At 44.4% G+C, this 27,823-nt stretch overlaps 1 protein-coding gene across 2 annotated transcripts in view; it reads right to left on the bottom strand.

The window, feature by feature from the left end:
* Positions 1 to 27,823, bottom strand: part of GLRA1 (glycine receptor alpha 1) — a gene marked incomplete at both ends in the record, with an annotated part of 82,747 nt that overhangs the window by 8,435 nt on the left and 46,489 nt on the right. For both annotated transcript variants that reach the window (XM_079702008.1, XM_079702009.1), the window contains 4 exons: positions 6,957 to 7,171; positions 9,676 to 9,813; positions 11,034 to 11,116; positions 14,092 to 14,315. In XM_079702008.1, the coding sequence (XP_079558134.1) occupies positions 6,957 to 7,171; positions 9,676 to 9,813; positions 11,034 to 11,116; positions 14,092 to 14,315 (660 nt within the window). The remainder of the gene's footprint in view (positions 1 to 6,956; positions 7,172 to 9,675; positions 9,814 to 11,033; positions 11,117 to 14,091; positions 14,316 to 27,823) is intronic.

Below are 27,823 nucleotides of genomic sequence, written 5' to 3'. Positions count from 1 at the left end.
TTAAGGAAATCTCTTAAATTCTTAGCTAACCACTAAACTAACTGTAGAGACTTAAGTGGCCCCACACAGCAAAGAATACAGACATTACAGAATTAATTCTGTAAAGTTATTAAACAAACAACAACAAATCCTGAGGAGAGGAGAATCTGATTTCCAGAGATGCCACATTGTATAATGTAAAGTGTGTAATTTTCAAGAACAAATCTAAGACATACAAAGAAACAAGAAAATATGGCGAATGCAATGGACTGAATGTTTGTGTCCTCCCAAAATTCATATGTTGAAATCCTAATCCCAATGCGATGGTATTTGGCGATGAAGCCATTGGGAAGTAATTAGGTCATGAGAGTGGATCCCTCATGAATGGGATTAGTGCCTTTATAAAAAGAGTCCAGAGAGCTAGCATACTCTCTTTCTACCATGTGAGGATACAACAAGTCAGCAGTTTGCAACTGGAAGAGGATCTTCACCAGAACCAGACTATGCTGACACTCTGATCTCAGACTTCAAGCCTCCAGAACTGTGAGAAATAAATTTATGTCGTTTACGAGCCACCCAGTCTATGGTACTTTGTTATAGAAGCCTGGATTGACTAAGTCAGGCCCATACATAGGAAGAAAAGCAGTAAAAAGAAGCTGTGCCTGGCCTTCCCTGGTGGCACAGTGGTTGAGAATCTGCCTGCCAGTGTAGGGGATACGGGTTTGAGCCCTGGTCTGGGAGGATCCCACATGCTGCGGAGCAACTAGGCCTGTGAGACACAACTACTGAGCCTGCACATCTGGAGCCTGTGCTCTGCAACAAGAGAGGCTGCGATAGAGGCCTGCGCACCATGATGAAGAGTGGCCCTCTCTTGCCGCAACTAGAAAAAGCCCTCGCACAGAAATGAAGACCCAACACAGCCAAAAACAAACAAACAAACAAAAACTGTGCCTGAGGAAACCCAGATGTTGGACTTAACAGACAAAACTTTAAATCAGTTACATTTTTAATATGTTCAAACAACTGAAAGAAACCTTGTCTACACAACTAAAGTATGAGAGGGAATTCCCTGGCCGTCCAGTGGTTAGGACTCTGCGTTTCCACTGCAGGGGCCATGGGTTCAGCCCCTGGTCAGGGAACTAAGATCCCACAAGCTGGGCAGCGTGGCCAAAAAAAAAAAGTGTGAGAACAAAAGTCTCACCAAGTAGAGCATGAAATAGAAGTTACAAAAAAGAACCAAATAGAAATAAAATAACTGAACTGAAAGTTTACTAGAGAGGATAACAGCATATCTGAGTAGATAGAAGAAAGAATTAGTGAATTGGAAGAAGAATCAATGAACTTGAGGTTATCCTATTTGAGGAACAGAATGAAGAGAAATGAACAGAGCCTCAGAGACATGCAGGGAACCATCAAGTGCACTAACGTATGTTTGATGGGTATTTCTGAAGAAGAAGAGAGAAAGAGGCAGAATATTTGAAGAAATAATGTCAAATATTTCCCTAAATTTGATGAAAAACACTAATGTACACATCTAAGAAACACAATATACGCCAAGCAAGATAAAACTGAAAGAGATCCACGCTAGACACACCATAATCAAACTGTCAGAAGCCAAAGGAAAATAATCTTGAAAGCAGAAAGAGAAGCAACTCATCATGTACAAGGTATTCTCAATAAGATTAACAGCTGATTTCTCTTTAGAAACCATGGGGTCTAGAAAGCAGTGGGATGAAATTAAAGATGACCTAAATAAATGGGAAGACATTCTGTGTTCATGGGTTGAAAGACCTAATATTATTAAGATGGCAATACTCCCCAAATTCCTATATAGACTCAATGCATTTTTAACTAAAATTCCTTTTTACTGTTGTTGCAGAAATTGACAAGCTGATCTTAAAATTTATATTCATGTTCATATGGAAATGCAAGTGACCCAGAATAGCCAAAACAATCTTTAAAAAGAACAAAGTTGGAGGACTCACACTCCCCAACTTCAAAACTCACTATAAAGCTATGGTAATCACGAGAGTGATACTGACATAAAGATAAATATACTTATCAATGGAATAGAATTGAGAGTCTGGAAATAAATCCATACATCTATGGCCAATAGATTTTTGAGAAGAATATAAATTCAGTGGAGGGAAAGAATAGTCTTTTCAACAAATGGTGCCGGGATAACTGGATATCCACATGCAAAAGAATGATATCCCTCCATATACCATATACAAAAATAAACAAAAATGGATCGAAACCCTATATTTAGAGCTAAACTATAAAACTCTTAGAAAAAAATGTACGTGTAAATCTTCATGATCTTGGATTAGGTATTAGTTTCTTAAGTACGATACCAAAAGCACAAGCAACAAGAGAAAATATAAATTAGACTTCATCAAAATTATAAACTTTTGTGCATAAAGAACATTATCAATTAAGTAAAAAGACAACCCATATAATGGGAGAAAATATATGCAAATCACATATCTCATAAGGGCTTTAAATCCACAATACACAAAGAGCTATTACAGCGCAACAGTAAAAAGGGAAATACCCCAATTAAAAAGTGGGGCAAGAGATTTGAATAGATTCTCCAAAGAAGATACAGAAATGTCAATAAGCACATGAAAAGATGCTCAACATTATTGTTATTCAGAAAATGCAAATCAAAACTACGGTGAGATACCACTTCACTTCTATTAAGATATTTATAATTAAAGAGATAGAATAACAAGTGTTAACGAGAATGTGGAGAAATTGGAACTTTGGCAGGATTATAAAATGGTGTAGCCACTCTGGAAAATAGTTTGGCAGTTTCTCAAAAAGTTTAGCATATAATTACATATGACCCAACAATTCAACTCTTAGGTATATACTTATAAGGGTTGAAAACATATGTCCACACAAAAACTTGTACACAGATGTTCATAGCAGCATTATTTTAAAATAGGCAAAAAGTGGCATAACCCAAATGTCCATCAACTGATGAATAGATAAACAAAATGTGAAATATCCATACAATAGAATATTATTCAGCCATAAAAAGAAATGAAGTAGTGATACATTCTACAACATAAATGAACCTTGAAAATATGCTAAATGAAATAAGCCAGTCATAAAAGTACACATATTGTGTGATTCTCCTTAGCTGAAATGTCTAGGATAGGCAAATTCATAGAGGTAGAAAGTGGATTCGTGGTTGCCAGGGGCTGATGGGAGCAGGGAACAAGGAGTGACTGTTGATGAATATGGGGATTTCTTTGTGGGGTGATGAAAATGTTCTGGAATTAGATAGCGCTGAGGCTGTACAACTTTGTGAATATATTAAATGCCCCTGAATTTTATGCTTTAAAAAAAGCGAAGGGAGAAGAATGTCAGGTTGAGTGTAATAGCAAACGAAGCCCAGTATCAAGTCTAGTGTTAACAATGTGTGGGGTAGAATGTTGAGTCTAGTGAGGGGGAATGTGGCATCAACTATTAATAGAGAGTGGAGCAGCATGTTGAGCCTAACATAAGGAACAGGAAGCAGAATATTACCTCCGCTGTTGCAAATGAACAGAGCAGAAAGTGTTGTCAGTTGGTCACAGTAAACAGAATTTGGTTTCAGGCTTTTACAGTAAATGTAGCAGAATGCAAAGTCTAGCATTAATAGTGCAAAGGGAAGATTGTTGAGTTTTCTTGTGAGGATGAATAGAGGAGAGAGTGGTGTCTAGTGTAGATGGCAAGTGGAGTAGAATGTCATGTCTCACATTAAAAGTTAATGGTAGAGGGACTTTCCTGGTGGCGCAGTGGTTAAGAATCCGCCTGCTAATGCAGGGGACACAGGCTTGAGCCCTGGTCCGGGAAGATCCCACATGCCGTGGGGCAGCTAAACCCGTGCACCTCAACTACTGAGCCTGCGTTCTAGAGCCCACGAGCCACAAGTACTGAGCCTGTGTGCCACAACTACTGAAGCCCACATGCCTAGAGCCCATGCTCCACAACAAAGAGAAGCCACCACAATGAGAAGACGGTGCACCGCAAGGAAGAGTAGACCCTGCTCACTGCAACTAGGGAAAGCCCATGCGCAGCAACAAACACCCAATGCAGCCAAAAAAAAAAAGTTAATGGAAGAGTCATGTCATGAAAAATGAAAAACAGTGGGGAGACTGTTCTAGATTAAAAGAGCAAATGTATGCAGTATGAATGTTTATTGGATCCATGTCCATTGATGACAGTTTTTGGACAATTGGGAAAATTTAAAGGTTCTATATTAGATGAAATTATGGAATTTTTTCTAATTCATTAATACTTATTCAATGTTAATTTTTTAGATGTGATAATATCATTGTGATCCTTATTCCTTATTTAGAGGTGAATTGTCATGTCTGTAAACTTCAAATGATGCAGCAAAAGTTGCATCTATCTATCTACTTACCTACCTACCTACCTACCTACCTATAAATAGAGATAAAGTAAATGTGGCAAAATGATAACAATTGGCATCGATGTGAAGGCTTTTAGGGTGTTCAGTGTATATTCTTTCAACTTTTTCTGTATCAAAACAATGTTAAGTGCAGTATTGCACTGGAAATGGTGCAGAATGTTGCACTTAACATGAGGCTGAAGGGAGCAGAGTATGGCATCTGGCATTAACAGTAGAGCAGAATGTTGTGTCTGGTGATGAGTGAGTAATGGGGAATGTGGCTCCAGCAACTGTAGTGAATGTAGTGGAACACAGCACCTAGCATTAAAGGAGAGTAAAGCAGAATGAGGCATCAAGCGTTCCTATGACAGAAATCTCTTGAATTCCTATACACTAATGATGAAAAATCTGAAAGAAAAATTAAGGAAACACTCCCATTTCCCATAACAACAAAAAGAATAAAATACCTAGGAATAAACCTACCTAAGGAGACAAAAGACCTATATGCAAAAACTATAAGACACTGATCAAAGAAATTAAAGATGATACAAACAAATGGAGAGATATACCATGTTCTTGGATTGGAAGAATCAGCACTGTGAAAATGACTATACTACCCAAAGCAATCTACAGATTCAATGCAATCCCTATCAAACTACCAATGGCATTTTTCACAGAGCTAGAACAAAACATTTCACAATTTGTATGGAAACACAAAAGACCCTGAACAGCCAAAGCAATTTTGAGAAAGAAAAACAGAGCTGGAGGAATCAGGCTCCCAGACTTCAGACTATACTACAAAACTACAGTAATCAAGACAGTATGGTACTGGCACAAAAACAGAAATACAGATCAGTGGAACAGAGTAGAAAGCCCAGAGATAAATCCATGCACATATGGTCACCTTATCTTTGATAAAGGAGGCAAGAATATACAGTGGAGAGAAGACAGCCTCTTCAATAAGTGGTGCCGGGAAAACTGGACCAGCTACATGTAAAAGAATGAAATTAGAACACTCCCTAACATCATACACAAAAGTAAACTCAAAATGGATTAAAGACCTAAATGTAAGGCCAGACACTATAAAACTCTTAGAGGAAAACATAGGCAGAACACTCCATGACATAAATCACAAGCAAGACCCTTTTTGACCCACCTCCTAGAGAAATGGAAATAAAAACAAAAATAAACAAATGGGACCGAATGAAACTTAAAAGCTTTTGCACAGCAAAGGAAACTATAAACAAGACAAAAAGACAACGACGCTCAGAATGGGAGAAGATATTTACAAACGAAGCAACTGACAAAGGATTAATCTCCAAAATATACAAGTAGCTCAGGTAGCTCAATATCAAAAAGCAAACAATCCAATCCAAAAATGGGCAGAAGACCTAAATAGACATTTCTCCAAAGAAGACATACAGATTGCCAACAAACACATGAAAGGATGCTCAACATCACTAATCATTAGAGAAATGCAAATCAAAACTACAATGAGGTATCACCTCACACCAGTCAGAATGGCCATCATCAAAAAATCTAGAAACAATAAATGCTGGAGAGGGTGTGGAGAAAAGGGAACCCTCTTGCACTGTTGGTGGGAGTGTCAATTGATTACAGCCACTATGGAGAACAGTATGGAGGTTCCTCAAAAAACTAAAAATAGAACTACCATATGATCCAGCAATCCCACTACTGGACATATACCCTTAGGAAACCATAATTCAAAGTCATGTACCACAATGTTCATTGCAGCTCTATTTACAATAGCCAGGACATGGACGCAACCTAAGTGTCCATCGACAGATGAATGGATATAGAAGATGTGGCCCATATATACAGTGGAATATTACTCAGCCATAAAAAGAAATGAAGTTGAGTTATTCGTAGTCAGGTGGATGGACCTAGAGACTGTCATACAGAGTGAAGTAAGTCAGAAAGAGAAAAACAAATACCATATGCTAACACATATATATACAATCTAAAAAAAAAAAAGGTTCTGAAGAACCTAGGGGCAGGACAGGAATAAAGACACAGACATAGAGAATGGACTTGAGGACATGGGGAGGGGAAGGGTAAGCTGGGACGAAGTGAGAGAGTGGCATGGACATATATACACTACCAAATGTAAAACAGCTAGTGGGAAGCAGCCACATAGCACAGGGAGATCAGCTCTGTGCTTTGTGACCACCTAGAGGGGTGGGATAGGGAGGGTGGGAGGGAGACGCAAGATGGAGGGGATATGGGTATATCTGTATAAATATAGCTGATTCACTTTGTTGTACAGCAGAAACTAGCACAACGTTGTAAAGCAATTATACTCCAATAAAGATATTTAAAAAATTTTTTTAAAAAGGCGATATGGGGATGTATGTATATGTATAGCTGATTCACTTTGTTATAAAGCAGAAACTAACACACCATTGTAAAGCAATTATACTCCAATAAAGATGTTTAAAAAAAAAGAAATAGTGACTAATTCCTTGTGCTCGCTTTGTCTCAGGCAGGGAAGGGAGATGTGTGTCCTCCTTATCTGTCCTGGTGTTCTGTGCTCTTGGGCAGTAGGACTTACCTTGGGCAGGGATGCTCGGGAGCCTGAGCTCTGGGTGGTCATGGTGAGCACGGTGGTGATGCCCAGGCCCACACGGGCTGGGGCAGCATCCATGTTGATCCAAAAGGAAATCCATGAGAGGATGACAATGAGCAGGCTGGGAATGTACATCTGGATCAGGTAGTAGCCCATCTGTCGCTCCAGGTGGAACCGGGCCTCGATGCAGGTGAATTTGCCTGCAAGAAATTATAGTGGGAAGGCCAGGTAGCCTTGGACAGGAACAAGGCTTTGAGGTCAGAGCAACCTCGACTGGAGTCCTGGTTCAGCCTCACACTAGCTGTGTTCTTAGGTGAGTGTTTGAATCTTTCTATCTCAGTTTCCTCATCTTTGGTAAATTGGGTATAATGATGATAATAGTAATAATAATAATACTACCAACCTCATATGGCTACTCATGGTTACTGTGATGGTAAAATGATATGATGCCTCTAAAGAACTTAGCACAGTCCTCACAAACTATTAATGCTCAGAATGTCATTTGCCATCATCCCCATCAACACTATATTGTTGCTAAGAGTGGGCCCAAGTGGATCATTCTCTATCCTTCTGCCAGTTTTGTTCCCAAAAAGTGACTCATTTGTGTTACTTCCTCTTGTAGAACCTTTCTTTCCTTCCATGTCTCCCCATACAAGAAAATCCCCATTACCTACAGGGAAAAGTTCAAACTCTTTAGTCTGCCCCTCACGGTCGAGCTCTAGCCTGTTTCCACCCCATTTCCCTTGTTTCTTTACTCTACTCATGACCCCCTACACTCCATCCCTTGTCCTGAGCATCCTCTGTATTTTCACACTTCTGAGTTTTTGAGCCTGATAATCCCTCTGCCCCGAATGCCCTTCTTCCGCCCCACAACCAGCCAGAGAAATCCTCCCTCTCCTTTATGGCAGTTTAACTGTGAAGTCTCCCCTAGGCAGAGTGCTCTTTTTTTCCTGTGTCCCTTCAGCTCTCTTCACATGATCATCAGAGCCTTTAAGGCATAGTACACTGAGTTAGTAGGCAAGTTAATCTCACTCTCTCTCTCTCTCTCTGTCCTCTGCGCCGGACTGCGGACAGCTCGTCTCTTCCCAATCTGTGAATCCCTGGAACTGGGCTGGGCCATCCCATGGTGGCGTCTTAGCTCCAGTCCACTGACGCACAGTTACCAGGGGATTTTCTACAGCTCCCTGGACAGCACCTTCCATGTGGACAGGGCCTTGCCGGTCTTCTCTCCTTGAATCCACAGAGCTAGCCCAGAACTCAGCTCTCACTTAAATGTGAATAGTGAAGGGCAGCTGAGATGATGAATGAGAAAACGCTGTGTAAACAGTAAAGGGCTGTGTGTGGTATGTGAGAGTCTGTTGTGATTATTTGATTCATGGGGACTCACTGCTAATGAGAGTACAGTTGGCCCTCTGTGTCTGTGGGCCCTGCATCCTTCAGTGAGGAGGGTCAACTATGGTCTTGAGCATCCCTGGATTTCGGTAATTTGGCAGGTCCTGGAACCAGTTCCCCTTGGATACTGTCTCTGAGTCTCAGCTTGCCCAGGGATGAAGAGAGTATTTTTGAAGGTTCTAAGATATCTCCGGGGTCACTGGAAAGAGACAGCTGTCCTAAACAGACCAGCACCGAGGCTGCCTGCTTTTTCTCTGGGCCTTCTACTTGCATCAGAACCCACAGTGGTTTCTCTGAACCCCTCGCCTTCACCTCCTCTTCTCCTGGGCCCCTGTCCCAGCCTGTCATGTGCCTCCATGCCACTCGGCTGTGTTCAGACAGCAGCCCCCGGCCCAGCTCCCCAGCGTGGCATACTAACTGACTGCCTTTTGTCCACAATGTTCCATGAGCTCCTTCCCAGCCTGAAACAGGGCAGGCAAAGCCAGTCTTGATCCGGCCCCACTTCATCCCTGTGTTCAACCTTCCAACAAATGCTGGGCTAGGCAGGGGAGATAGAGAGCTGAGCTAAAAACGTGGGGTTCCCTCCTCATAGCTCACAGTCCAGGGGACCCTTTCCAACTTCATTGTTTACTAATCCTCAGTGCCAGCTCCCAGCTCCCCCCTGAGGTCTAATGTGATCATTCTCTGTGCTTTTGCCCTCTCAGAAATGCCAGTCCCGGGACTTCCCCAGCGGTCCAGTGATTAAGACTTCACCTTCCAATGCAGGGAGTGCAGGTTCGATTCCTGCTCGGGGAGCTAAAATCCCACATGCCTCGCCGCCAAAAAAAAAAAAAAAAAAAAAAAAAACATGAAAAACAAAACCAGAGCATAAAACAGAAGCAAGATTGTAACAAATTCTGTAAAGATTTTAAAATGGTCCACATCAAAAAAAAAAATCTTAAGAAAAACAATAGAAATGCCAGTCCCTCTGTGATAGACACTGCTAGATGTCCTCCCACTGTCAGCTCTCCCTTCTGCCTTAGGGACAGGGTCCGTCCTGAGCTGGACATGCTGCTACCTGGAAAAGAAACTATCTCCCAGCTCCCCTTGTCATGAGATGTGGCCCAAGCTCAAGTGACTTGTCCCAGGACTCACAGGAAGAAAGCGTGGGAGCCACTTTTTGGTTTCAAGGTATGTTCTCTTAACTACTAGGTAATAAATGCGGAGATAGATCCACCACAGGTATCTCGGAAGATCCGTTGGATCAGCGACTGAATGAATGTTTGCAATGACCTCTGGCCCTGGCTGGGTTGAGGTGGGCCCTCGCACATACCTGTGTTGTAATGCTTGGTGCAGTACCTCAAGTCCTTCTCCTCCTTCAGGATAAACTGGGGCAGAGTCAGTCCATCTGCCACCTGCACAGCCCCCTTCTCCTGCCACTCAAAGATGAGGTCATTCATGGTGTATCCAACTGGGATGGGATGAGAAGGAGGAGCAGTCACCACCCGGAAGCTCTTATTTGAAGCATGTCAGGGGTGCTGCAGGAAGGGCGTCTAACATGAAGCATGTTAGAAGCAGAGAGGCATCAGACACTCAGTGGAACTCATGAGACTATGTTGCTGCTGCTGTTTTATTCTCCCCACACGAGAGGTTAAAGCTGGTTTTCTTGTTGACATCTACCCCACAGCCCTTCCACCTCTCTTACCCCACCCCCCCAGCCTCCCACCTTGGCTTGTCCTCCTGCCCGCACCCCTCAGTCCCATGGTCAGATTCAGCTGACCTCCGCTCTTTTTGCCTGTGCGCCATCCTTGCAAGCCCCTTCTTGTGCCCCCAGAAGATTTTCCTCTGGGGAATAACTGTATGGTATGCTGTCCTGGCGGGGCTATCATTTGGGGGCCAAGGTGTGAGATGGTAACTCAACTAGGCCAGACTCTCTGCCCCAGGACTTTGTTGAGTAAAGTGACAAAGGGTTCAGAGTTGGCTGGTGCAGACTCTCCTCAGGTGGTGCTCCAAGGGGATGGTCTCTTAGTTCCTGTTGCCTAAATGCTCTGTCCTGGTTCTTGTACTTTAGCTTTTCCTTCAAGTCCATGTGGACCCCCTATGTTCTTCCACTTAATTCCATTCTTTACATGAGTCAGATTGGTTTCTGTGTTTGCAATCAAAGAAGTGAGCTCCCCCATCTGTTAAAATCTTGGTTCACCTGTGATCTCCTCCATAATGCCTTCTCCACACCCTGTCTCCTTCCCAGTCAGAAGGAAGTGCACTTTCTGCCTTGAGGCCGCAGCATTTTGTACGTCTAACCACACACTTACCACTTGCTGCCTGCCTTAGAGTTACTTGTGCGGAAGACCTCTCTCTCCCCTGCTGGAGTGAGCATCCCTGTGAGTTCAAGGACCATGACTTATTCAAGCTATTGCTCCTCCATTCCTGGCGAGCATGTTCACAGGGGACATGGAACAGTGCCTCTTTGGAGAATGCTGCTGGCTCCAAAGCTGAACTTCAGTCAGACAATGTTAGGGAAGTTATATTTCTAATGCATTTTCTAAGAGCAAAGCTCCTCATCTGGTATTTTGGGCTATTACAGTAATCTCCTGGGGTCCAGAGGGTAGGGGCATCTGTGTGGGAATTTCTGCTGGTCACATGGGGATAGGAGAGTCTGGTTCTTTTAGAGGCCTCATGCAAGGGACTCACAGCTTTCCAGTTGCATAATGCACGTCTGGACGTCCATGGGGAAATTCTTCAAGTCCATGGGGCAGGCCAGTGTCAGGGTGATTCTGGGAAGAGAAAGGAGTTGTATGATGCTAGATCCACAAACCAGAGAAGCTGTGCCTCCGTTCCAGTTACTACTGGAAAATCAGTTATCTAGGAAAGGTCAAGGAGGCTAGGGAGCCAGTGTTTATTGAAATAATATACGTATATTTCCACATCAGAGAGATAAAGTAGGTTGCCTAAAGTCACACAAGTCAGTGGAACTTCTGGGCTTCTTTGGCGTCTGTCTGGCTTCTAGAAACTTGCCTTTTAGCAAGTTGCCTGAAGGCCTGTAGGCCATGGGCTACCTCCCTCCCTTCTCTTCTGTAGAGCCCTCAGGTAGGGCAGAGCCTGAATTTTAAATTGAGCACCACCAGGCGTCAGGCATCCCCAGGTGCACCTCTATGTAGCAGGTGCGCAGGTGGTTCTTGGCTTCTCCCTTCACACACTGGGCTCATCAAAAGTGATTTCCAAGAGGCTCCCTGCATGCTGGGTGTCCAACACAGCTGACTCACGTCTGCGGGCTCCTGCTGGGGTCAGCTGGGGAGTGGTGGTTGCTCCAGGCGTCTGGGCTAGCTGTTTATTTTGGGTTGTTCAGCCCTGGCAGAGACTGCAGCCTCAGAACCAGAGGGAGTCCCCTTAACAGAATCCGAGGTCTGCAGCTCAGCTGCGATGCAAGGCTTCAGCTTGAAAGGCTTTGCCAGCATCTGAGCCCCTGCTGCAGGGAACAGAGAAGAAAGGCTCATGGAGGCCAGAGAGACTTAGATCATCAGGCCAACTCCTGCACTGGACAGGTGAGAAAACAGGGATGCAGAGAAGGCTAGGTGGGGAGGCATGTCAGGTCACACAGCCAACTGATGGCTCAGCCAGGGTTCAAAACCAGGTCTCCTGGCCTTTGGATTTTGAGCTTGTGTGTTTGCTGGTGGGCTTTCTAGCACTGCTGTCCTGAAAAGCCAACCTCAATACCCGAAGACCCCTAACTGGTGGTCTTGTGGGGCTTAGCTGCTGGCACCTCGGCCCCACGTGGTGAGGCCCACGGCCTGGCGCGAACTTCCCCCTCCGGCTCTCACCCACGGCTGTGGATGCGGGCCCTTTAAGCACAAGGCAGAAGCAGGGAGAGAAAGGGCAGGGAGAGGGAGGGGAAGAAGAGGGGAAAGAGGGAGCGGGAGAAGGAGGGGGAAGGGAAGGGAAAGTGCACGCAGTTGAATTTCTGAAGATAAAAGCTCCAAAGTGGGGCAGCCGTCACACTGGGTGAATTTCCTGAAGTTGAGTGACCTTGGAACATCACTTTCTGCTGATTTGTCTTTTTGTCATGCTGCACTGGGGCTTAGCTTCCTGGAGATACGAAACTGAGCCTGGCTGCAGCAGAATCCAAGCCAGCCAGGGCCTCGGTGGCCATCCTGAGCCCGTCACCCTTCCAGTCTGGATGCGCACTGGGTGGGGAGGGCAATGCGTGAGCAAGGCCATGTTGGCCTCGGATTCCTCCCAGTCTGCCCTTCCATGGTGCCTCCTTTACCTCCTGAGGTCCCTGAGTCCCCTCTCCCACCCAGCCTGCTCTCAAGGGAGACTCTGAATCCAGTCACATTTGGGGATTAGGATCTGTGCAGCCTCTCCAATGGGCTTGGACACTTAAAGCTCATCTCCTAATGGAAATAAAAAGATATATTCCCCTGAGGGACTGGAGGGTCAGGAGAGTCATTTAGGACCAGTGTCCCCACCCCCCCTTTTGGTTTTAACTTTTTATTTTATATTGGCGTATAGCCGATGAACAATGTTGTGATAGTTTCAGGTGCACAGCAAAGCAACTCAGCCATACATATACATGTATCCATTCTCCCCCAAACTCCCCTTCCATCCAGGCTGCCACATAACATTGAGCAGAGTTCCCTGTGCTACACAGTAGCAGTAGGACCAGTGTCCCTTTAAGCTCTTTGAAATAAAAACATATTCATTCATTCATCAAATATTTGAGTGCCTATTGAATGCTCTGCACTGTTCTTCTAGGCTCTGAGTGGGCATTAGGTGCACACTAACAGATTAGAATCTAGGTTCTGCTACTTTGTAGCTGTGGGAACTCTGGCAAGTTGCTTAAACTTTCAGATCCTCACTTGTCTAATCTGCAAAATGGGCATAATAAAGCCTACTTCATAGGGTTGTTAAGAGGATTATAAATAATAACTATAAAGTCTGAGCCTAGTAGGTAAATTCCCAGTGAATGGTACGTAGTAAGGATATAACATGGACATTGGTCCTTCTCTCCATGCCTTGGGGGAGGAGACTGAGAATTAGGTGGGTTGGGATGGGCGCAGAGTGTGGCAGGAAGCTCTGAAAGTTTGCCCATAACCAGTGTATGCAGGATATCCCCCAACTGGGGAAGGGAGTCCCAGCAGACTCAGTGCAAAGAGTAGAAGATAGAAAGGCTTTATAGAAGGGAAGGAGCAGCCCTGGCTTATACCTGTGAGCAGCACCGTCCACCTGGCAGGCCATTTATGTTGAAGTTGCTGTGATTTTTCAGACTTTGTGCCTTTGCTCGGCTATTTTTTAAAATTATGATAAAAATGTTTAACATGAGATCCACCCTCTTAATAAGTGTTTAAATGTACAGTAGAGTATTGTTAACTATAGAGTATTGTTGTACAGCAGCTCTCTGGAATTTATTCATCTTGAGTAACCGAATGTTCCTGGGGTCAGCATTGTCTTTGAATATTCTTTTCCCATCTTGTTTTATTGAAATTCTGGGTAAGCTTGGGGGCCTAACTTTAACCTTCCGTCTCTAGGATGCTTCCTTGGTCCCCCTGGTTATAATGAACTACTCACTTCTAGGAGTTCCCGTGGTATTTTATTCTTACTTGCTGAGTGTAAGCTGCAGAGCTGGCTCTGCCTATTCTGTAAAGGTGTTCGGTTGCCAGGGCCTGTTCACCTCTGTTTGGCCCTCCTCTTAGCGTCTGCTCCCACAAGGTATGTTCTGAGGATGGAGGGGATGAGCCTGTACAGAACTCACCTGATGCTGTAGAGGACATTCCCATTCCGGGAGATCCTCAGCAGTTTGTTGTCCGTGGTGATCTCGTGGAAGTGGGCCCCCTTCTCATTGGCAAAGAACAAGTCAGGTTTCCAGATGGAGTCCAACATGGATGGGTCCAGGTCCAGAGAGTCATCCGGGTATTCGTTGTAGGCCAGCCGGGGGTCGTTCCACTGCTGCCGTAGGAAGATGTTGACCCTATAGTCCTATAGCCAGGAGATAAGGAGGTGGACTCAGAGTTAGGCCCTGGGATGTCACATCTTGGAGGGCCCAGGTGCTTTCGGTCAGCGCTTCCCAAAGCCCCTTCTGGAGGATGCTGTCAGAGTGTGGTTGCATCTTACGTGGGGATGAGACGTAAAGTTTGTGCATCAGGCAAAAATCAGGGCAGTCATAATTATCCCTGAAAATTCTCTAGATGCCCTGTTAAGTATATTCAACTCTGAACTGAGATTAATTAAATGTTATTCTTTCTTCTGACAAATTTTAAAAATGAAGTTCATACTGATGTCATAAACACCTGTTTTTCATCCTGTTAACATTTTGTTGTGGTTGCTTCAGTTTTCATTAGGTAAGAGAAATAATACATCACAGATAAAGCTGAAGTCCCCCTTTTATTATCAACCCCATCAGTGCAGTAATTCTTATGCCCACTAAGGTTTGAGAGTCACTATTCTAGATAGATTGAAGGAACAAAAGAAAAGACTAAAAGCTGATGCCTGAGCATTCACACTATTTTGCCCAATTCCCAAGCAGTGAAGGAAAGTTGGGTGGAAGGATTTTATAGTGTTCTGCTGGTCTTAGGGTTCACACCACTCTGTTTTAATGTTGGCCTTCTGTTACCTTCTATAACGTGTTGATTTGTTTGTTTGGGGGGGACTAATAGATGCCACATCTTACTGGAAACCAGCGCTAAGTTAAATGCTCTCTGCTGGGACAAAAAAGTCACGATCAAACCAAGTAGGGAAATGTTTGATTAAACCAAATGTATCAGATTTCTTTATGGCAGGACTTCTCAGAGATCTTAATATGCTGAGGAGTTGTGTGCATCTCCAAGAGGGGAATAGACTATGCAACATTTCCTTGATTTATTTTGGCCATAGAACTCTTTTTTTTTTTTTTACATCTTTATTGGAGTATAATTGCTTTACGATGGTGTGTTAGTTTCTGCTTTATAGCAAAGTGAATCAGTTATACATATACATATGTTCCCATATCTCTTCCCTCTTGCGTCTCCCTCCCTCCCACCCTCCCTATGCCATAGAACTCTTTTATTTTGTGCATGAGGCTCATCTTCTACAGAATGTGGGTTAGAAATTGCTGTCCTAGTCAAAACTACCCCCTTCCCCACCTTTTTTTTTTTTTCCAGATGAGGAAACTGAAATCTAGAGAGAGTTGAGACTGGCCGTGTCTCTCTGAAAAGGTAGAGCAGAGTTGATTTTGAATCCCAGGTGCCTTGACTCCTAGCTGAGGATTTGTTCATTGGGTCTTAGAGGGTCTTAAAGAATCCATTTAGTTCCCATTAACAACCTGAGAAGCAATTTGTGGTAGGTCTCCACAGTGGGAAGCTGGGTAATGAAGTTAAGAAATATTTCCATTAAGAAAAGTTTTAAATTTTGTTAGAGAGACATTGTAAACTTGGGGCCTGTGAATATTCCACTGCAAGTAGAATTTGGGGTGTATTTGTGTTTTCCTATGAAGAAGGGTATAGCTCTCTCTGTTGGATTCCCAAGAGAGTTTATAGTTCCCTAGAAGATTAATAATCTCAGTTGAAATCCAACTTTAAATGTTCTCCTTCAGGGAATAATCTCTGCTCACAAGCACCTGCTGCTGCTTTTTCTCTGAAGGTGCAGGATAAAGGAGGTTATGCTATATTTTCTTTTGGGGTGCTACCCTTACATCCTGATCACCCTCGATCTGTCATCAGCAGGAATGGACTGAAGCAAACAGCCCTTCTGTCCCCCACACTCCTCCCCTGCCACTTCCTCCCACATTCTGTTTGCCTACAGGAATATCAGTAGCTTCTTGAAATGTTCCAAGACATCTTATGGGACTGTTCTATAATTTAGTTGAAGCCTCTCCCTCCAGCCCCATAGAAAATGACATTTGGTCTCATAATCAGGAATAAAGACACAGACGTAGAGAATGGACTTGAGGACATGGGGAGGGGGAAGGGTAAGCTGGGACGAAGTGAGGGAGTGGCATGGACATATATACACTACTAAATGTAAAATAGATAGCTAGTGGGAAGCCGCCACATAGCACAGGGAGATCAGCTTCGTGCTTTCTGACCACCTACAGTGGTGGGATAGGGAGGGTGGGAGGGAGACGCAAGAGGGAGGAGGTATGGGGATATACTTATACGTATAGCTGATTCACTTTGTTATACAGCAGAAACTAGCACACCATTGTAAAGCAATTATTTTCCAATAAAGATGTTAAAAAAAAATTTCCTATCTTATAAGTCCTGCGGTGGAGGGAAAACTTCAGGCCAGACTGGAGGTTCATTCTTTGTTTTTCCTGTTGATTGTAATAGCTCCCAACCTGGCCCCATCTCATCAGGGATTAGAAACAGCCTCTGTTTGTCCTGTGGATTTTACGTGAAGTGCGTGTGTTTGTGTGTGTGTGTGTGTGTGTGTGTGTGTGTGTGTGTGAGAGAGAGAGAGAGAGAGAGAGGGAGAGGGAGAGGGAGAGGGAGAGGGAGGGAGAGATGAGGCGCTGGGAGTCATGTCAGAGTAAACAGACTATGCATTAATGGTTGGACAGAAAAAGCCTTCAGTCCCCAAACCCCAGCTGCACTTCTGATGTTCTGGCCAGCAACATGTCAAGCCAGTTTATGTGGCTGGAAGGAAGAAAAGAAAGTGGCATTTCTTAAAATGGCCTGTTAGGCACCAGGCACTGTTCTAGATACTGTCACATACATTTAATCCTTACAAAACCCCTGCAAGCTAGACATTCAAATTCTCCTAGTGAGGTTCAGGAAACTGAGGTTTGGAAAGGTTGAGCTAGTAAGCAGCACAGCTGGAATCTGAACCCACATCAGCCCAACCTTCTAGTGAGCACTTGTTGATTACGTCCCCTGGCTATGGATGGCCGGTTCTGTGCTGGGGAGCCTCTTCTCTCACCCCCCGCTGCCTGATCAGTTTAATCCTTATCTCCTGTAGGAGGCTTGATGCCCCCAGGCTTCCCTGACTTCTTCCTTTTCTGATCTCCTAGCAAAACGGAATGGCCAGAAACGTTTAATTTAGCAGTACCTCACTGTGTGTGTCTTATCTCCTCAGCCTGAAGGGCAACAGTTTGAGAGGATAAACCTGACCTTCTCTTTCTCTTGCACCATCCTACCTACTCACCCCGTCGGTGTACCTGGAGCTACCCACCACCCAGGAGGGGGAGGGGGAGGCAGAGCGGAAAAAGTTGGCATAGGAAGAGCTTTCCCCATTTTTTTTTTTTTTTTTTTTTTTGCAGTACGAGGGCCTCTCTGTTTGCAGTACGAGGGCCTCTGTTGATAACAGTTAACAACCGTTGGATTTGAGAAGAATGCCTCTGAGAACCATGTGTGTTTTTTGTTTTTTGGTTTTTTTTGCGGTATGCGGGCCTCTCGCGGCTGTGGCCTCTCCCGTTGCAGAGCACAGGCTCCGGACGCACAGGCTCAGCGGCCATGGCTCACGGGCCCAGCCGCTCCGCGGCATGTGGGATCTTCCCAGGCCGGGGCACGAACCCGTGTCCCCTGCATCGGCAGGCGCACTCCCAACCACTGCGCCACCAGGGAAGCCCGAGCTTTCCCCATTTTATAGCTGGAGAGACTGTGGGTTAGAGAGAGGAGGCATTGTCCAAGGTCACATAGCAATTCAGAAGAGACCTGGGATTAAAATCTGGATTTACTTCTCCGGGCCCCACTGTTAGTTAGGCTAGATGGTCTCTAAGAACCCTTCCAAATCTAATAGGTGATCGTTATTAGATTTTTGTTTTCCAGCGACTTTTTTTTTTTTTTTTTTTTTTTTTGCGGTACGCGGGCCTCTCACTGTTGTGGCCTCTCCCATTGCGGAGCACAGGCTCCGGACGCGCAGGCTCAGCGGCCATGGCTCACGGGCCTAGCCGCTCCGCGGCATGTGGGATCCTCCCGGACCGGGGCACGAACCCGTGTCCCCTGCATCAGCAGGCGGACTCGCAACCACTGCGCCACCAGGGAAGCCCTTTCCAGCGACATTTAATGGAGCATCTAAGTGCCAGGCACTGTTCTCGGCACTGGAGAACACGCTGAGAACAAGAAAGACATGTTTATGCTGTCACAGAGCCTACGATGTAGCGCTTACACCACACGGAGATTGGGCTCTGCTGGGGATTAGGTATAGGGCACTGGGGAGATACAGAAGTCAGGTTCCCCATCTAGACTTGGAGGTGAGGGTCAGGGAAGGTGCCAGGAAGACGTGATATTTAAGGTGAGACCAAATATGGCAGAGCCAAAAAGGAAAAGCATTTTGGGCAGTTGGAACTGCACCTGTGAAGGCCTAGAGACAAAGCAAGAGCACGGTGCTTTGGACAGAACAGCAAGTAGATGAGTGAGGGCAGGAGGGGGAGGAAGCATGCAGCGCCGAGCAGGCTGTCCTGGAGAATGCAGACTCCATCCTGGGACTAATGTGGAGTCTTCGAAGAATTTTAAGTAGGGAACGACATTATTACAGTTGCATTTTATTACTGATATTTAAAAATACTTTATTTTTCTTATCACAGAAGTAATGCTTGTTAATTATAAAAAAAAATAGAAACATATGTCACCTAAAAGGAGAAAAACAAAATGAAAACCATAGCGTCTCGCTTTGAAGCGATTCCTGAGAAGGGAGGGTAAGAGCTGTAGAGACTGTGTCTGATGTCCTCAGGCGACTTGTCCCCTTCTCCCAATGCCCCCTTCTCCCCTCAGCACCCGCTCCCCAGCTGAGCTGCTGCATCGATTTTCTCCTCCCCGGTTGGTAAACAGCACCAGGAAATGCCGTCTGGAAGGGACCAATGCAACTGTTGTAATAGGCTGAAAGCTAAATGCCGTTTTGCTTACTTGGCTCTACAGTCACTCTGGTCAGTGTTGGACCTGCTGGGGGTCCACGTTCAGGTCCAGAGGCTGGAAGAACAGCACTGGAGTTCTCCAGCTGAGAACCTCAGGTCCCACCTCTGGTAGTTGGCTTCCAGGCCTTGACCCTCAAGGTGGCCCATCTTCTAAGTCCGAGGGGGAGGGACTGGTGGAGCTCTGGCTCAGCAGGCTCTAGCACCCACTCTCTGGTCTTGCCTCTGAGATTCCCTGATGGCTTGATTTCTGGAAACTGGGCAGCTTCCATGCTTGTGAGACCAAGGTAGAGTATTAACACCCCCGTTATGTCTAATTTCAGACTCTAACCTCTCCCAGCAAACTCCTCCAAACTCAGTACTGTGGTGAAATAGGAAGCATGAGGTGCTTTAGTAGGAAAGAGCTAAGAGCCTGCTGGGTGTGTTGGTGGGAAGAGGACGTGGAAGGCAAGATGGATGCCCACAGCAGTCAGAACCAAGAGCCATCACCCAAGAGGATGGTGAAGAATCAGATTCTTATACCTTCCTAAGTCTCAGCCTTCCAGCCGTGAAAGGGATGTTTCTTCTCTAAACTTGATTCAACTCTATAAACACTTATGAGGCCCAGTGGGAGAACGGTGAGAGCAGAGGCTCAGGTCTTGGCTTCTACCCTCACAGAGCTCAGATTATCTAGCAAGCAAGGCAAGGTATGGACATAAATCTAACATACAAAACTGAAAGTGATATGGGTCAGAAGAGGTTCTAACAAGCTGCTATTAGATATTGCTTTCAAGTCGTTGACATTACTTCCAGGCAGGTTGGGTGAATCTGGAAGTGATTTTGGGGAGAAAGTGGCATTTGAAATGGCCCCTATCAGGTTGTTTCATCCTCCTGAAGTTAGCATCTCTAGATCTGGTGTTGTTCTGAGATATGAATAATATCTGATTTGGGCTGGAAAGGAGGCCAGTGATGTGTGAGGAGGAAGGACAGAGGTGAGGAATACAGGTGTAAGAGCAGGACAGGACATGAGGACCAGGGCTTCGGCCTTGGTGTATTTAGGGTTAGGATTTGTAGAGTTGGTGGGGGGTGGGGGGTGGGGGGGCAGGTTGTCAAAGGAATTTCATGTGGAAGGAATAGCACCAGCAAAAGTGTATAGGCAGGGGCATTCAAACAGTTCAGTTTAGCTCAACCGTCAGCTGCATAAGTAATAAAAGTCCCTCTTATTGAGGACCTAGTAAGTACCAGGCATTGTGCTAAGCATGCCAGAAACTTCTGCTTATTTTATGTTTTTTTTTTTTTTTTTTTTTTGCGGTACGCGGGCCTCTCACTGTTCTGTTGCGGAGCACAGGCTCCGGACGCACAGGCTCAGAGGCCATGGCTCATGGGCCCAGCCGCCCCGCAGCATGTGGGATCTTCCGGACTGGGGCATGAACCCGTGTCCCCTGCATCGGCAGGCAGACTCTCAACCACTGTGCCACCAGGGAAGCCCTCATTTTATGTTTAAAACAGTCCTATGATTATAGGTGGTTTCACCTTAATTTTATAGATGAAGAAGGCTCAGGGAGATTAAGTAATTAGTCCAAATTCACCCAGTAAATAATGGGCTTGGAATTCAAATCTGGTTTGTCCAATTATATAAAGCGCATGCTCTTAACCACTCTGCTGTAATGAGGCTGTAGAATGGATTGATTTGAAACTGTGGGTATCCTTAACTGCCAAACCAAGGTGTCTGGATCTTATTCTGTAGCCAGTTGGGCACCACTGAAGTCTTAAGCAGTGGAGCAGTATCCCAGTTTGACTTCAGGAAGATCAGCGTGGGAGGCGTGACCATGAAGTGATGAAGTGAGAGAAAACGGGACCAGGGAGACTTATTTTGAGGCCACTGTGACAGTTCAATGAAAGATAAGGAAGAGCTAAACTAAGATAGTAGGGATGGAGAGTGGGGCAGAGGAGAGAATCATTGTTCTTTGTCATCATCATCTTATCCTTCACCATTTTCATCACAAATATTACAGGTAGACTTCTGTCTCAACTCCTTCCTTTTACACACAGCCTAGAGAGGGAAAGAGACTTTTCTCAGGCCACACAGCAATTCAGTGACTAAGGTGGGACTTGCATACAGAAATCTTGACCCCTTTCCCACTACTTTTCCTAATCCCTTGTACACCTTTAAGGGCAGGAGGAGGAGAACCGAGCTGAATCTGCCATCAGGCAGGCTCTGCTCTCCTTGGAGAAACTCTGACTTAGACTCAGCTCTGACAGGATTTGGGATTAAGATGTGTGAGAGCTGGAGAAGTCTGCTGAGAGCCAGGGACCAGGGGGCATTCAGAGTGGAGGGTCCCAGGCTTGGTTTATGAGCTGCTGCTGCTTCTCCAGCACTTTCCCAGACCTCTGAGAAGCACTGTGGAATCAGAGTCAAAGATGTTGCCTTCCAATGTGAGAAGAGTCAGCCCCAGTCTCCTCACTGCCCTGTGAGAGTATGGACCTGGCTCACCGGCACATGGAGAGTTTACTGAATCTTGACTGAGTGCCAGACACAGTGCTAAGTGCTTTAATGATCCCTCTCCCCAGATTCTCACGGGGATACCATTTTATGGATAAACTGAGGCTGGGGAGACTTAATGCTTTCTCTAAAGTTAGTGACAGAGCTGAGGCTCGAATCCATGACTGGCTGACTCCAAAGTCGTGTGCTTTTAAGTAGTACACTGTTTTCGCTTCTTTCTTTCTTTCTTTTTTGTTTTTGTTTTTTGTGTCAGTTCCTTTTATTAATAACATCTCATACTTATTAACTGCTTTTTACTTTACAAAGCACCCTCACATTAGTTTTTTTCTATGAAGTTTGGCGTGAAAGGGCAGATTCTTATCTCCATTGGATAGACGTGGAAGCCCTAAAAGCTCAAGTTCCCAGCACTAGTTACTGGCAGATGCAGAATTGATAATAACAATGCACATAATACATTGAGATGTTACCACATGCACGGGATGATGCTAAGTTCTTTATGTGTGTTATTTTATATTTACAATAATCCTGTGATGTAGGTTCTATTATTCTCATTTTACAGTTAGGCAAATTAAGGCACGCAGAAGTTAAAGTACTGTACCTGACGTCACACAGCTAGTAAGTGGCAAAGCTGGGATTTGAACCCAAGATGTTAATGCCAGAGCCCAAGCATTTAGCTACCAGACTACACCATCCAGAATCTCCCAGATTTGTACTGAGTGACACTTTTGTGATACCTCAATGCCATCAGCTACTGCCTCTGGCTGCTGTTACGTTCCTGTGGGTTTGTAGATACCCACAATTAGCAGGAAGTATTAAAAAAAGGCAAAGGAGGGGGGTGGGAAGAATTGGGAGACTGGGCTGGACATATATACACTTTTGATACTATGTATAAAATAGGTAACTAATGAGAACCTACTATATAACACAGGGAACTCTACTCAGTGCTCTGTGGTGACCTAAATGGGAAGGAAATCCAAAAAAGAGGGGATATATGTATACGTATAGCTGATTCACTTTGCTGTACAGTGTAAACTAATACAACATTGTAAAGCAACTATACTCCAATAAAAATTAAAAAAAAAAAAAAAAAACGGGCAAAGGACAAAAGCCTTCTGCCCCAGGTCCAGCAGTCTACTAGTGCTCCTACATCATTCCTGATTAGCCCCTTGAATTTTTTTTTTTTTTTTTTTTGGCCACGTCGCACAGCATGTGAGATCTTAGTTCCCTGACTAGGGATTGAACCTGCGCCCCTTGCATTGGAAGCACAGAGTCTTAACCACTGGACCACCAGGGAAATCCCTGCCCCTTGGATTTGACCCATTGTCTGCTCTACACTCAAGTACAGAGCTGGCAGACTCCCCGGATCCTGACCATTGCGTCCTTGGTTCCAGTTGCCTGCTCCATGCCTTCAACCTCTCCTAAGTCGCCACCCTGCCTGTTGCATTCTCATTTGGATCGCACATAATCAGGGCTACATTTGTTGTGAAGAACTGCTGATGGTTTGGACCAGTGGAGCGGAGCCTCTTTGTTTATCTTCAGGGGATCACTAAAGCCCAGCATGAGTTTAATAATTACATAAAAATGCCAATTCAAGCCACTTTTATTGGATGTCTGACATTTGCTAGAATTTTATATGCATTGTATCTCTAAACTTTTCATCAGCCTAGCACAGTGAATATTATTATACTCATTTTACAGGGGAGGAAACTGAAATTCAGAGAGGTTAAACAGAGGTTAAGTGTCTTGCCCAGAGTCCCATAGCTAGTAGGTACTAGAGCAGGAATATGAATCCACGACTGTCTGGCTCCCAATTTCACATTCTTTTGACAATTACATGCTGCCTATTTCCTTTTTTCTTTTTGGCCATGCTGTGAGGCATGCGGGATCTTAGTTCCCCAACTGGAGATTGAACCCGTGTCCCCTGCAGTGGAAGTGCGGAGTCCTAACCACTGGACCACCAGGGAATTCCCTCTGTTTCCTTTTTTTGAAAACCAGGTTCCTAGATGGGTAGGTGAAAGAAACATAGTAGACATAGTATACTGGGATCTCACTGAGCCCATGTGACAGGTTGGCTCATACATATCCTCATAGTATCAGATGGAGAACTTTGGATTGTGATGCTAAACTGAAGTGGATTTGTAACTGGTTGCCAAAGGATGCAAACTGAAGCGTGGATATTAACCTGAAAAGAGGGAAGAGGACAGTATTGGCAGTACAGGGCATAAAAGTGAGACATGCCACTAGCGAACTTGGAAATATGGAAAAGAAGTTTGATCTCTGCGAGTTAAACTAACGAACATGCAGCAGAGAAATTTGGCAAGGCTCAGCATCAATCACAATGACCCATGTGTAATCTCGATTTAGAACAGGCCTGTGCTTGTAATTTATTAAGTGGAACCTTAAATTTGTTGTATTATGTCTTTTTTTTAAGGGTTTTTGCAACTTTTAAAAAAAGTAATTATTTATTTATTTATTTTGGTTGCCCTGGGTCTTAGTTGCGGCAGGCAGGCTCCTTAGTTGCGGCTTGAGGGCACCTTAGTTGTGGCTCATGGGTTTCTTTGTTGTGGGTGGCTGGCTCCTTAGTTGTAGCATGCAGCCTCCTTAGTTGAGGCATGTGAGAGCTCTTAGTTGTGGCATGCATGTGGGATCTAGTTCCCTGACTAGGGATCGAACCCAGGCCTCCTGCATTGGGAGCGTGGAGTCTTAACCACTGCACCACCAGGGAAGTCCCTATTGTGTCTTGTTTAGAGAACTATTTTATAAACATATTGGAGACATTCATTCGATAGTATAAGAAAGGGCAGTTTGATGAGCAGGAATTTGGCAATTGGTAGTCTAGCATCATCTGAAGGATAGGGTCACACTGCTTGGGGGAACACCAACTATTTTTGTGTCTGAAAAGAGGGTTTCTGTGTGGTGAGGAGGGATGGTTTCTTAGACCTCTCTCTGGCTTGGATGAGATTTTCCTCAAGACTGTCTTCCTTCTTTTCCTCCAATTTGGTATGTCAAAAGCAAATTTTGATTTGTTACCCTGGTATTCGGCGAATGGCAAGGGACTGCTTTCATGGAGGACACAAGCATGCTGTTATTGGAATGGAAAGCCCCATCATAAAGTAAAATAACTTGACGGTCTTATTTACCCACTTCAGTCTTTTGTGGCTTTGATTGTCATTAGTCAGCCTTCCTGAATCTGATCTGATGGAGAGCCAACCCTGGGATGCCATAAATTCATGACTGTGATGCCTCCCATGGTGGTGTATTGGAGAGAGTCATCCAGCAGACGATACCAAGACTGCCTATAACCCCATTTTCTGCCTCTTAACAGACTCTATAGCATGTGTGAGGACTCTCTCCTTGGCTTCCTCTCTGTCTGCAGTTTACCAAGGCTTTGTGGAGTGTCGAGATATGTCTAACTGGATGGCACTTAATAGACTTTTTCTTGGACTTCCCAAATCCCAGAGTGTAAATGGCCTAGCATTAGCTGTGTAGGCAGACTGAACGTGTAATGGAAAAAGCAACAACAAACAAGGATCTCATCCACAATATTAACCAACCTCACACAATATTCAGTAATAAACCTAATGAGAAATGTGTGACTTGTGTGTATCTGTATACACACACACATACACACACAACGAAATGATTCTAAAGCTTTACTGAAAGGCATAAAGGAATACCTATATAAATGGAGAGACATACCACATTTGTATAATATTGTTAAGATGTCAATTCTCTACAAGTGAATCTATAAATTCAATGCAACCTCAATCAAAATCTGAGGCAATTTTTATAGGCATCAACAAGCTGATTCTACAGTTCGTATGGAAGAGAAAATGGACTGGAAATGACAAGAAAACCTTATTAAAGAAGAACAACAGAGGACTTTCTCTACCAGATATAGAAATACAGTGTTAAGCCATAGTAATTAAAATAGAGTGGAAACAGATAATAGAGCAATGAACAATAAACTGAGACTAGAAAAAGATATGTGTATATATATGTGTGTGTGTGTGTGTGTGTGTGTGTATATATATATATATATAGATTTAGTTTATGAGAAAGGTAACATTTCTAATCAGTGGGGAAATAATGGTTATTTAAGAACAATGCTGGAAAATTACTATCTAATCAGAGAAAAATAGAGTCAAACCATCACCAAATACTTTACAGCAAACTAAACTCCAAATGGATTATGGAGGTATATGTAAAAGAAGAAACTTATAATATTATTCAAAATGCCCATTGTGCAAAAAAAGAAAGAAAAAAAGCAAAGATACTCAAATTCACTAGGAATCTGGAGTGAAAATTAAAAATGACAGTGAAGTACCATTTAAAAAATCCCATTTGGTAAAATTAAAAAGCTTGATAATATCTTGAGTTGGCAAGGATAAAAACGCTGTTGTGGGAACAATTATTGAAGCTTCTTTGGGAGCAAGTTGGGCAATAATATTTGTCAAAATAGTGCAGGTCCTTTGATAAAGTAATTCCACTTCTGTAATATATCCTAAGGAAGCACGCAAAGAGTCATGTGCAAGACTATTCATTGTGGCACTTGTTTGTAATAGTGAAAGCTGCATAAACCTACAGGCCCATCAGGAGACAAGTGGTTAAATACCATGAAGTGATGTTATGTCCAGAGTGTGGAATTTTACAGGCGGGCTGTAAATCTGGAAATACTGATTAAAATCATTTTGTCACATACTGAATGTAATAATAATAAACCATTGTTATGTTTCCAAATTTGAGGGTGTGTAGAACGTTAAGAATGCGGTAGACCTATATGTAGTGATGTGGAAAGATTCCAAGACATGGTGAAGTGAAAAAAGCAAATTGTATTGCACAATCCTATTTAGACAAAGATGTGTAATAACGAAGGGATGTATCGATACATTCAAGGAAAGAAGACCAGTAAGACATACACTAAAGTGTTTTCTGCAGTGGTTAACTCAGATGGGACAGGGGGAGACTGCAAAGCAGGGGCATTCCTGTTTCTCTCTCTCTCCTCTTTTTTACTGGACTTACTACAAAACTTGTTTTCATCTGTTGCTCATATACTTTTTTTTTTTTTTTTTTTTTTTTTTTTTGCGGTAGGCGGGCCTCTCACTGTTGTGGCCTCTCCCCTTGCGGAGCACAGGCTCCGGAGCACAGGCTCAGTGGCCATGGCTCACGGGCCCAGCCGCTCCGCGGCATGTGGGATCTTCCCAGACCGGGGCACGAACCCGTGTCCCCTGCATCGGCAGGCGGACTCTCAACCACTGCGCCACCAGGGAAGCCCTGCTCATATACTTTTAAAAAAAGTTCCAGAGTTTTGCTGTCCATAAGCATAGTGTCAGTCAACACTGTGACTTGTTACCTAAACTGAAATGTCTTTTTTTTTTTTTTTTTGGCTGCACCTAGTTCCCTGACCAGGGATCTAACCCATGCCCTTGTCAGTGGAAGCTCAGATTCTTAACCACTGGATTGCCAGGGAAGTCCCTAAACTGAAATGTCTTTGAGGTGGTGTGTGTAGAAATCATTTTAGGGTTCTGAGGAGGTCCCCAGAGTTACCTTGGGGGGGCCGATTGAGGAAAAGGCCAAGGCATTGAGATTTCTGGCTTCTGTTCCACTTCCTCCAGAACAGCCCATTTTCAAAAATCAGTGTGTTAAAGTGCTGCATAAGATTCACCTTAAAAATGGACTGTGGTGGTGGGCTGCTATTAAAAACAATGCTTTGAAGCCCAGTAACCCAGAGTAAGGATGAGCATGGCCCTGGTGCGCTCTGCTCTAAGCACTCCTGAGGGTCTGGGTTCATAGCTTGGCCTTTCAGCTCAAGGTGGAAATTGACATGCTGGCTGTACTTGGAGAGCACCCTGGATGGGAAAGGGACTGAGAACCGGGGAGAATGGCCAAGGAAGCCAGGCATGGCCAAGGAGCGAGAGGACTGTCTTCAGTTATTGGAAGGGCTTTCAGGTGCAAAGATTGGTTCTCTGTGGCCCCAGGATCAGAATGAAAGCCATGAGCAAATGGAAATGTCAGAGGTGTCCCAAGATGAAGTGGGCTGCCTGGGGAGGTGCAGGGGTTCCCATCACTGGAGGTGTGCAAGCAGAAACTACAACATTTGTGGCAGAGGTTCTGACAACAGATGGGGGTTCAAACTGGAGAACCTCCAGTGTTAATTCTCTCTACAAATATTGATTGAGC

The sequence above is a fragment of the Hyperoodon ampullatus genome (genome assembly GCF_949752795.1).
Source record: "Hyperoodon ampullatus genome assembly, chromosome: 4".
Classification (NCBI taxonomy): domain Eukaryota; kingdom Metazoa; phylum Chordata; class Mammalia; order Artiodactyla; family Ziphiidae; genus Hyperoodon; species Hyperoodon ampullatus.
The sequence above is the reverse complement of the archived record's forward strand: the minus strand, read 5'-3'. Positions and strand labels throughout refer to the sequence as shown.